This window comes from Erinaceus europaeus, chromosome 10 (assembly GCF_950295315.1).
Source record: "Erinaceus europaeus chromosome 10, mEriEur2.1, whole genome shotgun sequence".
NCBI classification, from domain to species: domain Eukaryota; kingdom Metazoa; phylum Chordata; class Mammalia; order Eulipotyphla; family Erinaceidae; genus Erinaceus; species Erinaceus europaeus.
In genome coordinates this window covers 53915392-53933033 of record NC_080171.1, presented here as the reverse complement: position 1 = coordinate 53933033, position 17642 = coordinate 53915392, and the positions used below count along the sequence as shown (strand labels likewise).

The 17642-nt window shown below is 38.0% G+C and overlaps 1 protein-coding gene across 2 annotated transcripts in view; it reads right to left on the bottom strand.

Moving 5' to 3' along the window:
• DENND4C (DENN domain containing 4C) overlaps positions 1-17642 on the bottom strand; it is a 116920-nt gene that overhangs the window by 83157 nt on the left and 16121 nt on the right. For both annotated transcript variants that reach the window (XM_060199623.1, XM_060199624.1), the window contains exons 3-9: positions 15191-15443; positions 13835-13904; positions 11864-12033; positions 9746-9984; positions 8608-8674; positions 4859-4917; positions 4046-4190 (exon numbers count right to left, since the gene is read on the bottom strand). In XM_060199623.1, coding sequence (XP_060055606.1) covers positions 4046-4190; positions 4859-4917; positions 8608-8674; positions 9746-9984; positions 11864-12033; positions 13835-13904; positions 15191-15443 — 1003 coding nt within the window. The remainder of the gene's footprint in view (positions 1-4045; positions 4191-4858; positions 4918-8607; positions 8675-9745; positions 9985-11863; positions 12034-13834; positions 13905-15190; positions 15444-17642) is intronic.

The window sequence follows — 17642 nt, the reverse complement described above, 5'->3', positions numbered from 1 at the left end:
ATTTTTTAATGCTCTCTTTATTATTATTATCTTTATTGCTTTATTGAGACTGGGGTCTTGTACATGTATAGTTAAAAATTCACCATTCCCAGGTTGCTTTTTCATTCAAGAACAGCGACAGATGGTGGGGGGATACCACAGCACCCCAATGCAATAGCAATGCCCATGTGGTACTGGGGCTTGAACCTAGGCCACTAGCATGGCAAGGAACAGGAACTATCTGGTGAGCTATTTCTCCAGTCAATGTTCTCGTCTTTAAATGGTAAAATGTCTAGTAAATCCTCATTTACTTTTACATGTGATTCAAACAGTTTTCTAACATTAGTTACATAAACTTTATATAACCTTACATTTTTCATAAGATTTACAATTCCACATTGTAATTTTCCAGTTGTTTTTGCACAGTATTGCTGAAATCAAAAGGCTGAGCTATAAATATTCTGAAAGATTAGTATAGAATAAACTGTGTTTTGTTATAAAATATTATGCATGTACAAAATATTGACTATAAAACATTAATCTCCTAATAAAGAAAAAAATGGGGAAAAACATTAGATAGATAGATAGATGAAAAAAGAATAAACTCTGGTTTATAGATAAGAATACTTGAAGGGGCCAGGCGGTGGTGCACCTGGTTAAGTGCTCACATTACAGTACACAAGGATACAGGTTCAAGCCTTTAGCTCCCACCTGCAGGGCGAAAGCTTCACAAGTGGTGAAAGAGGGCTGCAAGTGTCTCTCTGTCTCTCACCCTCCCCTCTCAATTTCTTCTGTATCTAATAATAAATAAATAAACAAGTAAAAAAATATTTTTTGCCTCCAGAGTTATTGCTGGGACTCAGTGCCTGCACTATAATCCACTGCTCTTGGAGGCTATTTTTTTTTCCTTTTATTGCCCTTGTTGTTTATCATTTTTGTTGTTATTATTGCTATCGTTGTTGTTGGATAGGACAGAGAGAAATCGAGAGAGATGGGGAAAACAGAGAGGGGGAGAGAAAGATAAAGACACCTGCAGACCTGCTTTATCGCCTATGAAGCGACTCCCCTGCAGGTGGAGGAGCCGAGGGCTTGAACCAGGATCCTTACTTAACGCTGGTCCTTGCACTTTGCGCCACATGTGCTTAACCCGCTGTGCCACTGCCAAGCCCCCATAAATATATATATATATAAAACAATTTTATTATTTTATTATCTTTAACTATTTATTGGATACAGATAGGCAGAAATCGAGAAAGGAAGGAGATAAAGAGGAAGAAAGACAGAGAGACACCTGCAGCCCTGCTTCACCACTTGCAAAGCTTTCCCCCTGCAGGTGAGGGCCAGGGGCTTGAACCCAAGTCCTTGTGCACTGTAACATGTGTGCTTAACCAGGTGCGCCACCACCTGGGCCCCCCCAAAATATATATTTTTTAAAAACTAAAGAAAAAAGAATATTTGAATGTGAATGTTCTAGAACGAGTCAGTTCATTAACAAAATGTTTCCACATTATAAAAAAAAATTAAAAAAAAAACACCTTGCTTTCATGCATTAGTTGTGGAGGCTTAGAACTTAATATATAAGGAGAGTATATGCATCCTGCCCCACACATTATCTCAACTAATTATTATTGTTTGCAATCCCAAAAGTACTTCTTGAGCCAGATTAAGATCTTGGAAACACATCCTTTGTTTAGTGTGCATTTACTCAGCAGTAGAAAAGAAACCAGGTCCTTCATACCAGGTCCCTTTTATTTTCTGGAGCACTGTTCAACTCTGGCTTATGGTAGTACAGGAAAGAGAATATGAACCTTGGGAGCTTCAGGCATGAATCTCTTTACATAGCCATTATGTTATCGCCCCCACCTGAGAAGAGTAATATATATATATTTTAAATATTGATTTATTTATTCCCTTTTGTTGCCCTTTTTTATTGTTGCCCTTTTTTATTGTTGACATCTGCTGTGCAACTCAGGCATCAAAGTTCGACACCCTTGAGGAAACACTCACAAAAGACATGTCTCTGATATCTGATTACTGTAAAAAATGGCCACTAATCCCTAGCACTGCAAAAACGGTATCATCTGTTTTCCATCTACACCATGCCTCGGCCTTGCATGAGCTTAATGTGCAGCTTGGCGGATACGAGAATCCGGCATGAAGCCCAGCCAGTCTATCTTGGCGTTCTATCACAAACATCTCATAAAAACTGCAGCAAAGGTGGGCGCGAGGAATAACATCAATCCAAGACTGGCCAGCTCCTCATGGGGAGCGAGCGCTTCCACACTACGATCATCATCTCTGGCATTATGCTATTCCACTGCATAATACTGTGCCCCAGTATAGTTCTGTAGCCCCCATGTCCACTTGGTCGACTCCAAATTATATTCCTCCATGAGGATAATTTCTGGAACCATCCGTTCCACCCCGGTTCCATGGCTGCCAGTTCTTAGCAACATCGCCCCGCCAGATATTCGTCGGGATGCGGCATTATCTAAGTTCATTTCCCACGTCTACGCTCGACCGGACCTGCCAATATACGCGGATATCTTCGTCCACCCTGTCCAACGCTTGATGTCTCGTCACCCAATCTGGTCCCCTATGCCTACACTGAACTTCTCTGTTCCAGTCTCTTGGAAACAGAGTTGGCAGTCAGCTGAGGTAAAGAACAAACACCTCATCACAGACCCCTGCAAGCGTCAACCTGGCTTTGACCTAGCACGTTATGATTGGGCCCTCCTCAATTGCTATCGAACAGGCCATGGCCGGTGCGCAGCTATGTTCCATCGCTGGGGAGCCAGAGACGACCCGAACTGCCCCTGCAGCTACAGACAGACTATGACCCACATAGTCAACAACTGCCACCTCTCCAGATTCAAAGGAGGTCTCAAAACTTTACCAGGCTCAACCTGACACTGTTGACTGGCTACGGAAGAAGAGCAAACGCTAGAAGAAGAAATTGTTGTAGTCATTATTGTTGTTGTTATTAATGTCGTCATTGTTGGATAGGACAGAGAGACATGGAAAGAGGAGGGGAAGACAGAGGGGGAGAGAAAGATAGACACCTGCAGACCCGCTTCACCGCCTGTGAAGTGACTCCCCTGTAGGTGGGGAACTGGGGGCTCAAACTCAGATCCTTACTCTGGTCTTTGCGCTTTGCGCCACTTGTGCTTAACCGCCCAACTCCCGAAGAGTAATATTTTTAAAATGGGATGGTAAAGGGAGTCAATTATTCTTAGATTAAATAAAAAAAGTAGGCCTGGAAAAAAAGAAGATTCAAACTTCTATACTACATAAAGTCCTATATAACCAGACTTCTAAATTCAGTGGAAGTAATCAAAAGGGTTTAAGGATGGTTTGAGCTCCCAGCTCCCCAACTGCAGGGGAGTCACTTCACAGGTAGTGAAGCAGGTCTGCAGGTGTCTATCTTTCTCTCCCCTCTCTGTCTTCTCCTCTCTCCATTTCTCTTTGTCCTATCCAGCAACGAAGACAGACAACAATAATAACTACAACAATAAAACAAAGGCAACAAAAAGGGAATAAATATTTTTTTAAAAAAAGGGTTTAAGGAAGTACTTGATTTAACTTATATTTATGTTTTCCCAATAGCTAAACATTTATACCATATATTATTTCACAAGGACTACAAATTTCCTTTATGTTACAATGCTTAACAACAAATTAACAATTTAGTGATGTTAAAACTAGGAAAATTAACTGTTTAATTAATTTACAAAATTTTATGGCAGCTGAAATCAAACTGGTCAGGATGTCTCAGAATCAACTTCAATAATTTTTTTAAAAACTTCAATAAATTTCAAATCACAAGTTTTTAATTACCATATCACCACATATATTCTATAAGAAATTCCAAAATATAAAAAAAATAGGTACTGAAATAGTCTCAAATAGAAACAATGGCTTATTTTCAATGTATACTATTTCTCTTTTGCACTATATTAATGTTACACTTTTACTGACAATTCCAAAGTTCCTTTCATTGAAGAAAAGTTCCCTTTAGAGTAAAAACTGTCAGTAACTCTATGTTAAAAGGAATGTCTTTACTTACAGCTACAACAGCTTCGGCTACTCCAGTCAACACAGCTGGCCTAAGGGAATGCAGCAGAATCTTACTCTCAAGTAAAACAAAGAGCAGCAGCGTTGCACAAGTCTCAGGACCTAGATTCATTAGCAAGGTGCTAAAGTTGGCTCCACTAGAAAAAAACATAGAGAAAGAGATGATTATAAGCTATTTTACTAAATCATGTGAAGATAGACATATCAAACTATTGCCTCAATATTAAAAGATCAAGAATCAAGTGTTATTTTCCAGTGCTGATTTAGTTATTACCAGGAAGTAGCAAATCTAATGAAATAGTGTAATTCAAACTTACCCTTTGACAATAAAGGGACATTTGATTTTTTTTAGGAGTTTCATTGTCAAAGTAGTCTCACTGGAGCTGGGAAATAGCTTGCCCAGTAGGGCACATGCCTTCCATGTGTGAATCCCCAGGTTCAAACCCTGTCACTACATGGAAACATCAGAGACAGTAGCAAAGATTCTCCAAATGAGCTATCGGGATACTACACTGGTGCTGTGGAGTCTCCTCTGTCTGTCATTTCTCCCCCCTCTTCAAGAAATAAGGCTGCTCAGCAGAGGTGTCAAGCATGTATAAGGCTATGGGTTTGTTTCCAGCACAGAATATAAATACGTTAATTAAACAGATCCACGATCTAATGTTAAAAGTAGACACCCTAAGACTATCTTCATTTACTCTATAAATATAAAAATTAATATTTGCCTGTACTGTTCTACTCTTAAGATGTTTTAGAGAATTTGTTCAAAGCAAATAAAAACAGTATTTTAGATACCATTAATTACCTCAGTGGTAAAGGTGTAGAAACTGGCTGTGATAATATTAAGGCATCATGGACTGAGAGCTTTAAAAAAACAAAGACGATGAGTTAACCAAATCAATTTTGAAATCTAAATAGATCAAAAGTAAAAAGGAACACTGTTTAATAGGCAGACTGACAGTGGTGGAGACATGTACTAAGATATAAAACAATAACCTTCATAAATAGTAAATTTATGGTTTCATGATTATCCCCATGGCATGGCATTACATTAGTTCTTTTTAATTCTTTAAATCAACTGAATTTTGATTGCTTGTTAAAATGCTATTTAAAAATCATACAATAATTGTTTTTTTAAATATTTTGTTATTTACTTATTGGGTAGAGAGAAACTGAGAAGGAAGGGGGACCTAGAAGAGAAAGCTGCAGCACTGCTCACCCACCACTCAGGAAGCTTCTCCTCCACAGATGGGGGCTGGGGCATGAACCCTGGTCATTTCATGTGGTAACGTGTACCGGATTGGGTGCAACCCAGCCCCTCAGACTGTTTTTTAAGACTTCAAATTTATTGCTTTACACACCAATAAGCCTTTGAATGTTTCTAATATCTTAGAAAAATATTTTACAGCTCATCACTGTAGATAAGGTGGTGGTCCACAAACTATTACTTGGTCAAAAAGATTTAGTACATCTAAGAAGAACAAGACATTTACTTATAAACATTAAAGACAAATAGACTTTAGTAGTTTTTACAAGACTATAAGATTACAAGTTGTAGTTGCACACTGCACTCATCAGCAAAAGAGAACAATCCATTTAGATAGTTATGCAAATATCTTTTTTCAAGTTTGGGAGTCACTCTCTACCCTAACCCAGCTTTCAAGTTTTTTTTTTTTAAAAAATATTTATTTTCCTTTTTCTTGCCCTTTTTATTATTGTTGTAGTTATTGTTGTTACTGATGTCCTTGTTGTTGGACAGGACAGAGAGAAATGGAGAGAGGAGGGGAAGACAGAGAGGGGGAGAGAAAGACAGACACCTGCAGACCTGCTTCACCACCTGTCAAGTGACTCCCCTGTAGGTGGGAAGCTGGGGGCTCGAACCAGGATCCTTGCGCTGGCCCTTGAGCTTCCCCACTGCGCAACCGACTGACCCCCAGCTTTTGAGTTTTATTCTTCACTCAGACACCATCCTCCAGACAGTATTTCTAGTCTACCATCATGTTAACTATCAAGATCAAGCAGAGATTACAGAAGTCCTGGACACCTAGGAGCATACCTAAAATACACATTTTAGCTTCTTTCTATCCTAGGGTCCCTAGTCTCACTGGCTCTAATCCTACTCTTGGGCCCGTTTATGAAACATTTTGCCCTGCTTTATATTTTACTACCTACCTTTCATCCGCCAAGTTCCAGATGCTACTAAATTACCAGCTTGACCTCTGCAGGCAAATGATATCACTAATATGTTCTGGAATCTCACCTCTACTAGGCAAAGATAGAGACAGGTTGGGGGTATGGATCAACTGGCCAATACCCATGTCTAGTGGAGATGCAATTATAGAATCCAGAATTCCTTTCTTCTGCACCCCAAGAAGAATTTCTGTCCCTATTCCCAGAGGGAGAAATATTAGAGGAAGATGAGAGCTCTAAACCTAGCTGCAGTAGGAACTTTTGTGAATAGGAACCTTTGTTTTTACTCCATCACTGAGAGAGAAGAGAAGCTGGAAAATACCCGAGGAAGTCAGGCACTGTTTCCCTTATCTGAGAGAAAAAGAGGAAAAAGAAAGGACAACTAGAAGTAGTTAATAAGTGCAAGTGTGGCTTAGAAAGAAAGTGAAGGGGGTGGGGCAGTAGCACAGCAGGTTAAGCACACATGGCGTAAAGCACAAGGACTGGCTTAAGGATCCTGGTCCGAGCCCCTGGTTCCCCACCTGCAGGGGGGTTGCTTCACAGATGGTGAAGCAGGTCAGCAGGTGTCTATCTTTCTCTCCCCCTGTTTTCCCCTCCTCTCTCCATTTCTCTCTGTCCTATCCAACAACAACAATAACAATGATAATAATAACAATAAACAAGGGCAACTAAAAAGGAAAAAAAAATAGCCTCCAGGAGCAGTGGATTTGTAGTGCAGGCACAGAGCCCCAGCAATAACCCCAGAGGCAAAAAAAAAAAGAAAGAAAGAGGTGGGTATAGATAGCATAATTAGCATAATGGTTATGCAAAGAGACTTTCATGCTTCAGGGCTCAAGAGTCCCAGGTTCAACCCCCTATACCACCATAAGCCAGAGCTGAGCAGTGCTCTGGCAAAAAAAAAAAAAGGAAGGAAGGAAGGAAGTGAAGGTGAGGTGAATAAAAGTAGACATCAGCTTCCACAAGAGGTTCAGCCATCTTTGCCCAAATGGCCCACGTGTTTTTCATTTTTCTGATTAAAAGTTTAAAATATGGGGGAGAGCAGATGAGCCTTTAATAATGGAATAAAAATCCCTAATTTGAGTCATATAAATATAGAAAAGAAAGAGAGAGGAAGAAAGGCAGAAAGGAAGAGTGAGTGAGTGAGTCATGGGACATACACTCAGTGAGGTATGGGACATACACTCAGTAGTTTAAAAAAAAAAAAAGACTATAATGTGTACTTTGAGATTAAATGGATGGAACTGGCAGTCATTATGCTTAGCAAAGTAAAGAAGTGAAGGACAGGGAGTCGGGCGGTAGCGCAGTGGGTTAAGCGCACGTGGCGCAAAGCACAAGGACCAGCATAAAGATGCTGGTTCGAGCCCCTGGCTCCCCACCTGCAGGGGAGTTGATTCACAAGCGGTGAAGCAGGTCTACAAGTGTCTATCTTTCTCTCCCCCTCTGTCTTCCCCTCCTCTCTCCATTTCTCTCTGTCCTATCCAACAACAATTTAAAAAAAAAGGGCAACAAAAAAGGGAATAAATATTTTAAAAAAGTGAATGACAACCACAGGATGATTTCACTCATCTGTGAAATACACAGAATTGAAACACATAACTTGAAAATATATAGTCAATCCATATCTATGCCTTAGGAGAACTATTTACCAATGGAGAGGGGTGGCAGCACAGAACATTAAAAAAAACTGGTCATTTAATTTGTTTAATATAAGATTATTTCACTTCCTCCTTCTGATCATAATTTATTTCCCATTTTTATCATTTTTGGGGCAATGCATGACCTTTATGTATCTGATCTGAGGGAGTTGGGTGGTAGCACAGTGGGTTAAGCACACGTGGTGCAAAGCACAAGGACCTACGTAAGGATCCTGGTTTGAGCCCCCGGCTCCCTACAGGCAGGGGAGTCGCTTCACAGGCGGTGAAGCAGGTCTGCAGGTGTCTGTCTTTCTCTCCCCCTCTCTGTCTTCCCCTCCTCTCTCCATTTCTCTCTGTCCTAAGCAACTACAATGACATCAATAACAACAATAATAACTACAACAATAAAACAAGGACAACAAAAGGGAAAATAAATAAATATTAAATTTTTTAATTATGTATCTGATCTGAATTATATAAAAGTCAAAATAATGTTACTGGCTTGATTTTAATCTTGAACCAAAGATTATAATTATTTCAATCTGCACACACAGTTCTTTAAAAACAGTATGAAAAGATGTTCATGCTAAAGGTAGAAAATATAAGCAATTCAAGGGCTTTATGAATACATATTGCTCTGCCCCAAACCCAAAGGGTCACAGAATCCACTCTGCAGTGACTGGAATGAACATAACGAAAGCCTCTTTCAAAATTACTCTTTTTTGATTACCTGTACAAGAATTCTTGGTCTTTGTGGTGAAGGAAAAGATATGTTGTGCATGAAATGTGAAATGTGCCTGGAAAAAAAGTGAAATAAATATCATAATTTCTTTCTGAAAATGTTTTATAAGCCTTAACAAATCTTAAACATCATCATCCCGGTCCAATAGCGCCACTTACCTAATTTTTTTGCCAAAGAAATTTACTTAGTGTAAATAAATGTAGTCAAGCCACTATAACTTTGTGCAATGTATTTCATTATAAAAAAATCCATACTAGTATATTATATTGTAACCAAGAAAATAAGAACAACAAGAATGACTGGTTTTCAATGGATAAATAGGTAGCAATTAACTGTGGTATAATGAATTAATACTAACAATAAGTTTAATTTTCAGAGTAAATTTAATAGTTAATTTTTGTATAAATTTGAGCAAACCACTTACTTTGTCCACCTAGTGATGTTTCTTAAAATTATCCAGAGCTCTGAGCTCTTGGGAATCACTATAATACAAGGAACTACAGTAACTTACAAAGCAATAATATCTACTGATTTAATTTTTGAAGCTATCCATATAACCTGAATTTTTGGAAGGTTGTTAACTTCGAGGATTATGAGAATGACTAAAAAGATATATAATACAGTGTGTATGAGTTCCTTCTCACTTGAACTGTCAAAAAAAAAATTATTTCGCCATTCTAGTCACTACTTCTCTTTTTTTTTAAGTCTATTTTTTATTCTTTTTTTTTTAATGTTTATACTTATCATTGGATAGAGACAGAGTGAAATTGAGAAGGGAGAGGGAGAGAGAGAGAGAGAGAGAGGGAAAGAGACAGAGACACATGCAGCCCTACTTCACCACTCATGAAGGGAAGCTTTCCTCCTGCAGGTGGAGACCAGGGGCTTGAACCTGGGTCCTTATGCACTGTAGCGTGTGAGCTTAGCCAGGAGTACCACTGCCTGGCCCCATCACTATTTCTCAATTTAAATTTGCAGCCAATAACTCAAGTGGAGAAGGAAACAAGTAACATGTAGGGTGACTGGGCCACTTCCCTCTCAAACTGGCTGCATAAAGCTGGGCACACAATGAAATGTATATATCACATCCAGTTTTTCTGTCAGACATCTCTCCAGTCATTAAACATACTTTTCAATAGGAAGAGGATGTGGTCCAGACACAGAAAGTTTGTAGATAAACATGAGAAATTTTTTAAAAGCTTCAAAAAATGGCCAGTGTGAAAGTAAACAAATGCATTTGTTCGAATTGATGGATTTGGTGATGGCTTTTTTCTCCACAGGTGTCAGCAGGCCAAGCTGCATAAGCTGCTTCTCTGTTAGCAGTTCTCGAGGGTAAGGTTCATAAAACTGGATAGCAGCTCCATATACCTGTAGAGTAGTAGAATTTCATTATATGGCTTGACTTGGTCTTAAAGATTAGTTTCTCTAACTCCACCAAGAAATATGACAGATAAACAAAAGGAAGACTATCAAACACTGTAGATGGGATGTAAAATGGTACACTTGCTATGAAAAAATTTGGCAACTCCAAACATAATTTTAAACATCTAATCTAGCAGTTCCAATCTTAGAGATATATTTCTAAAGGAACGAACGCATTGCTTCAAACAGGTATTTGTACACCTACATTAATAGCAGCATTATTCACGATACCTAAAAGGTGGAAATAACCCAAACAGAGGACAGGGAAAATAAAATGTGGTATGTGTTTTAAAGGATATGAAAATCTGGTATTAGAACATGGATGAACCCGTGGTCCAGGAGATGGCGCAGTGGATAAAGCATCGGACTCTCAAGCATGAGGTCCCGAGTTCAATCCCTGGAAGCACATGTACCAGAGTGATGTCTGGCTCTTTCTCTCTCCTCCTCTGTTTCTCATTAATAAATAAATAAAAAAATAAAAAAAAAAGAACATGGATGAACCCTAAAAACATCATGCACTACCTGAAATAAGCCACACAATAAAGGACAGTTATTATTATATGAATCTACTTATGAAGAGGAAAATTTAGAGAGGCAGAAAGTAACAGAGGTTACCAGGGACTTGGGATAGGGATTCTATTCAAGACTAAGGTGATGAAAAAATTCTGGAAATGAGTAGTGGCACTTACATAAATCTTACAAGTATTTTGTCATTATGCATAACAACAGAGGTTTACAAACACACACACCACATTCTTATTTTCATAAATACAATACATTCCCAGACAATTTTATTTTAAAGTGATCTAGAGGGGTTTGTTTGTTTTAAAAAAGCAATATAGCAAAAAAAAAAAAAAAAAAAAGCAATATAGCTAAAAGTATTTCAGTGAGATTTTGTTGCTCGTTACTAGTCAAAGTAAATTCAGTAACTCATAAGTGTGTGAGTACTATAACATTATCATTTCCATGTGTTGCTTAGTTTGGCTATCACTGGGACTTCACTTGAGCTGGCTTTTTCTGACAAAGAGACAGGATACAGACCACAAAAACAGCACTGAAGCAGGGGCTGAGATCAAATCTGGGTTTGGAGCATGACAAAGCAGACACACTACCTTGCTGGCCCATAAAGCTAGAGTTAATTTAATTGTAAACTATCCAGCTAATATTATATTGGCCTTCACTGAGTATTTTACTATATTCTAGACACTGTGCTAGATTCTAGACTTTCACTTTTCTTTTTTTAAAGATTTCTTTATTGCGTAAGACAGTGTTTCACATGAGACAGAGGAAGAGAAGGAAGCCAGTGTACCACTCTGGAATATACAGAACTGGGGGTTCAACTGAGAACTTTGGCCATAGAAGTGGGGAGCTCTGTCAGCTGAGTTATTTCCCCAGCCTACTTTCATTATCTTGAATGCAGTTGTGGTAAATTTGTAGCCTGTAAAATGAGGTCACAGATAAATGTTATTTAATCCCTAACTGCTCTGATTAGTTATACTGTTCAACAGACTTGCCTATTTTATCAAAATTCCAAAGAAGTTTCTAGTTATTTCTGTGAAACTTGTGTCTCCAAACTTTTTCATAATCTCATCTTGAGGCCTTAATCTTGGGGGTATGTTTCCAAAAAGACTTTATATATATGTCTATATAAGTGCTATAGAGTGTACCAGCATCTTGAAACAAATGACCAAACTCAAGTCTCACCTTGAGAATTAAAGCACAAATTTCAACCAAAATGTACTGTCTAAACAATGCTCTCAAATAAAAATTATATCATACTAGAAATGTGGACAAAACAAGTTTGAAACAAGAGGCAATAATATACCTTTTCAGCAGAAGAGCCTGTCAGGACAAAAGTTGAAAAAACTGGGAGTGGGTATTTGGTTTGGGGATCCCAACATTCAATAGTAGCTCCCATAGGAAGGCAGAAGAGAGGTACAGATTCTGAGAGTGGAAATGATTCATAGTCATCTTCTGGATACCTGAAAATCAAACCTTTAGGAGAAAGGAGACAATGGTAATTTTTTTCCAGTAGTTATTATTTTATAATTCATATGTGATAGATATTAAAATATTTTCACAGAAGATTTCATGACAATAATCTGTGTAAAATCTCAAAGTCAGTTTATCTCTTGCTTTATCAGATTCAAATAAAACCAGCCCTTATTCTCCACATGGATTTACAGTTCATCATAACATAAAATGTGATAAAAAATAAGTTAAAAAACTCTAACAGAATCATTTATATCAACATACTATCTTCTATACACTGCCAACATCCCATTGAAAATGGTAAAAATATATACAGAAAAATTTAAGAACTACTTCAATTACCCTTCTGTAAGATACTTCAAGAAGGTATACATGTTATGAAATAATGCCAAGGCACCCAAAATTGTCACAGCATCTGAATTCAGCTTAAAGAAACAATGTAAAAGGTATACAATGTGAAAAGTAAGTAAGAGAGACACCCCTGTGACTAAAGGCAAGGCAGGGTATAGGAGACCAAGGAAGTGGAGCATGGAGCAAACAGCATGATAAAGCCCCATCAAAATAAAGTTGCCCAGTGGCATCAGTTCATTACCCTCTGGTGTCTCTAATATGGAGACCAGTTCTAAGTTAAGTACTTGAAAAACAGTAGCAGAGGATGGGCAGAGAACTTTAGTGGTAGCAGTGGTGTGGAACTATACCCATGTTATTTTATCATCTTGTGCATCACTATTAAATCATTACTAAAAATTAAAAAGAAAAACAGTAGCAGAACTTTCAGTCTGCTTTCTAAAATATGTTTTCTATCAAACACCTGGATACTTTCATAAAGTTTGTTTAAGCCACCCACCACCTCCCATTATGTTTTTAAGTAAAACTTTTTTCCCATCCCAAAATATTGTGAAATCACATATTATAACAATATTAACATCACATTTAATGATACTGAAATTTATACTTGTTAGTTGATATCTTTAATGTTATAAATTAAACATCTGATGCATTAATGTGAGTGTTTTCATGAGGACAATTAAGATTTTTCAAATATGGATTTGCCTGAACTTCTGTCAAGTGAAACTTTATTCCTAAAACTGCACATGATCAAAAAGCAGCTGACATTGCTTCTTTTCACAAAGAAGTATTCCAGTATCTCTTTTATTTACAACTGGAGCATACCTGGATTTTCAGTTTCTATCCCACCATACCAGTGAGATGAAGAGGTCACATTTAAATCTTTACAGCCCTTGACACTTTACAGTGCAGTAAGAATGTGTCGATAGATTTCTCAAATACTTCATGGCAGAAAAGTTTCTCAGGCCCTCCTCTCCTCCATGAAGCTGATTCTTTGCAACAAGGGAGAAAGGAATCCACCTTTCATGGCAAGTAACATGTGGTTTCAAATCAGACACACAGAGATAAGAGAAGGAAATATAAGAAGTAAAGATGCAGTTTGACACCTTTCTGATTGCCAAAATATAGAAGGTCAGAAAGCAAGCAGTTTTCCACTGAATTGTTAAGTCAATTAGTGTAGAAAATCTTGAATATGCTTATTCCACATATGCTTGCTTGGGAAAGGTACTTATATATAGTTAATAACAAATTTTGTGTAGTGGGAAAGTAATATTAATATATCTTATGTAATTAAAGACATATATACCTTTACATGCTAAAATTACAGATAGCAATGTAGTAATAGATGAAGTCCACAAACTAAGTAGAAGAGCATACATTGACTTTTCTAATAACAAAGTGTTAATATAAACCAGTAACTATAGAAATGGAGACAATTTTTTAAAGTTCTTCTTACCAGCTTTATATGCTATTGCATTAGAAGCAGGCACAGACTTCTTATAACAAAGAAACACACTGGAACCCCACTGTAAAAACACAAATTAGGTTTTTAAAAAGAGTAAGAATTAATTTCTACATATCTTCATATACGTCTAGTAATGTACTCTACAGAAATCTATTTGACAAGTTTATCAATTCTCCCATTGGGAGAAAAAATTTCTTTTCAATTTCTCTGCTCTATCCAATAAGATAAAAGCAAACTTTTTTTTTTGAAGGCTTAGAATTCTGTAGTCATCCAGACACTGCCTTTACTTAGAATGGGCCCAAATTTGGGAATACTGGGGTCACTGTGATGCTACGAAGTCATCACCACCAAAGGCAATATCTTCTTGACCAACAGTCATGGACATATTAGTTATCTGTCTAAATAGCACATTTAGGATCATGCCAGTTTGGTCCAGAGATTTTGCAATGAAGTGTAAAGCAATAATAAGTTTCAGTCTCATAAAATTTAAATTAAATGTGCATGTTCAAACTTCTTGATAGAGAACTTAATTAAAAAAAAAAAAAAACAGTGGTCCGGGAGGTGGCGCAGTGGTAAAAAGCTTTGGACTCTCAAACATGAGGTCCCGAGTTCGATCCCCAGTAGCACATGTGCCAGAGTGATGTCTGGTTCTTTCTCTCTCCTCCTGTCTTTCTCATAAACAAATAAAATCTTTAAAAAAAAAAAAAAAAGAAGAAGGAGGAGGGGGAGGAGGGGGGGAGGAGGAGGAGGAGGGGGAGGAGGGGGAGGAGGAGAAGGAGAAGGAGTAGGAGTAGGAGTAGTAGCCAACCAAGGAAGTGATTCATGGTAGAACACAGGCCTTGATACATGAAGTCCTGACTTTAGTTGCTGGCATTGCAAAAGCTGAAGTGATACTCTGGCCTTCTCTCAATAAAATAAACAAGCAAATCTTTTTAAAAAGTAAGTATGTAGAGCTATAATACATGATATAAATTTAAGGGGCATATCCACCCTGTCGCTGCAGATATCCTTGAAGACACCACTGAAGTCTTAACAAATTCTAATTTAAAATAATTAATTAATAATAGTAATCTGGATTAGTATAACATAAGCAATGTTATGTCAAACAACTATCACCCCTCCAAATCTCTGACTTAAGGCATCAATTTTTCTAAATGGAATTATCCTAAATGATTAGATAGCTAAAGATACTGAAAATTATTTTGAACCACAGAAATAAAAGAACCGTGCAAATATAAAATGAGTATATGTTATCTATGCTCAATAATAGAGAAGCTCCCAAATTATCCTTTTTTCTTCTTTTGGTTTTCATAAGAAACTTTGTAAGTGAAACAACTTTTATCTTACCATTCCACAATTTAAGTTTTTGTCAACTTTGCAGAAAGTATGAGGAGGGGTTTCTCCTTTACTAGTTATAATAACACAAATATCAGTTACAGCCAAGGAATTCTGGGGTCGAACTGGAAGAGCCCTTCGATAAGTGATAAAGATTCTTTGTGAAGTGGTTGAACTATTGTTGACATTGGCACAGCGACCATAGGGTGTGGCTTGGATCACTTCACATCCTGGAATAAGTCTTTCTTTGCCTTCATATAGAACTCTGCATTGCAAGAAGGGGACAAGTAGGTAAGTAAATACATTAAGATTATTGCAGACTTTCTACTTGAAAACAAAATTTGCTTTTGGTCTTTCCTAATACTTCCCAAATTTTACTTGCAAGCCAAAATTACAATTAATTCAGTAAATATAAATATATATATATATATATATATATATATATATATATATAAAATTTTTACCACTGCGCCACCTCCCGGACCACTTTTTTTTTTAAATTAAGTTCTCTATCAAGAATTACATATATATGTAATTTTTGATATATATATATATATATATATATATATATATGTTGGCTAGGGAGATGATGGGTATGCAACAGACTTGCATGCCTAACGTTTTGAGGCATTGGGTTTGGTCCTGGCACCAAGATAAGCCAGATTTAAGTGTTGCTCTGATATATATATATATATATATATGTTGCTGGGAGGCGGGCACAGGTTGAGCATGCTATAGTATGCAAAGAAGCAGGTTCAATGGTTCCATTCCCAATACCAACCTTCAGGGAGGAAACTTCCTGAGCAATGAAGCAGTGCTACTGGTGTCTGTCTCTCCTTTATTGCCACCAGGGTTATCACTAGAGCTGGATATTAGAACTATGAATCCACCATTCCTAGTGTCCACTTTTTCTTTTCCTTCTACTTTATTAGATAGGACAGAGTGAAACTGAGAGGGGTGGGGGAGTTAGAGAGGAAGAAATATAAGGCATCTGCAGACCTGCTTTACCACTCGCAAAGTACCCCTGGTACAGGTGGGGAGCAAGAGCTTGAACTTGGGTCGTTGTACATGATAATGTCTGTGCTCAGCTGGATATACCATCACCCAGGCCCTTCTTTTTCCCTATCTCCCCCTTTCTTCTAATTTTTTTCTCTATACAATAAATAAGTAATAAATAAAATATTAAAAAATAAATATGAAGATTTTTCAACAGTGATAAATAGCAAATTTTAGGAAATAAAAATAGGATCAATCTGATTTTTTTTTCATTGCATATTACAAGAAATATACAATGGACAGAAACATTCTCAGGTCAATTCCTAAGTTTTATCAAGCATTCAAAGGTTTTCACAAAATTTTCCTTCATAATTCTTGTCAAAATTTTACCTTCACAAATCTTTGGTACGGGGCCAGGCAATAGCACACCCAGTTAAGCACACACATTACCATGCATCTAAGTTCATTTCCCACGTCTACGCTCGACCGGACCTGCCAATATACGCGGATATCTTCGTCCACCCTGTCCAACGCTTGACGTCTCGTCACCCAATCTGGTCCCCTACGCCTACACTGAACTTCTCTGTTCCAGACTCTTGGAAACAGAGTTGGCAGTCAGCTGAGGTAAAGAACAAACACCTCATCACAGACCCCTGCAAGCGTCAACCCGGCTTTGACCTAGCACGTTATGATTGGGCCCTCCTCAATCGCTATCGAACAGGCCATGGCCGGTGCGCTGCTATGTTCCATCGCTGGGGAGCCAGAGACGACCCAAACTGCCCCAGCGGCTACAGACAGACTATGACCCACATAGTCAACGACTGCCACCTATCCAGATTCAAAGGAGGTCTCAAAACTTTACATCAGGCTCAACCTGACGCTGTTGACTGGCTAAGGAAGAAGGGCAAACGCTAGAAGAAGAAGATTACCATGCATAACGACCCAAGTTCAAGTCCCCACTCCTTACCTGAAGGGAGGATGCTCCATGACCAGTGAAGCAGGTCTGCAGGTATCTGTCTCCCTCTCTCTCTTCTTCTTCCCCCTCCTCTCTAAATCTCTCTCTATCCTATCAAATAAAATAGTAAGAAGAAAAAAAGGAAAAATGGCTATAGAGAGAAGTGGATTCATCCTGCAGGCATCAAGCCTCAGAGATAACCCTGGTGGCAATGAAAACATGAAAAAATAAAAATCATTTTAGGGGGCCCGCTAGTGCCGTGGCCGGTTGAGCGCACAAATTATAATGCACAAAGACCAGGGTTCAAGCTCTAGTTCCACACCTGCAAGGTGAAAGTTTCAGAAGCGGTGACACAGAGCAGGTATCTCTATCTATCCCACCCTTTCCTTCTCAATTACTAAAGCGAATAAATGATAAACTAAAATAAAGAACTCTTACAACTTAAATATAAAAAGATAGTGACTCTGTAGCAGTATACAGGATTTGCATGCCTAAAGCCCCAGGTTTGATCCT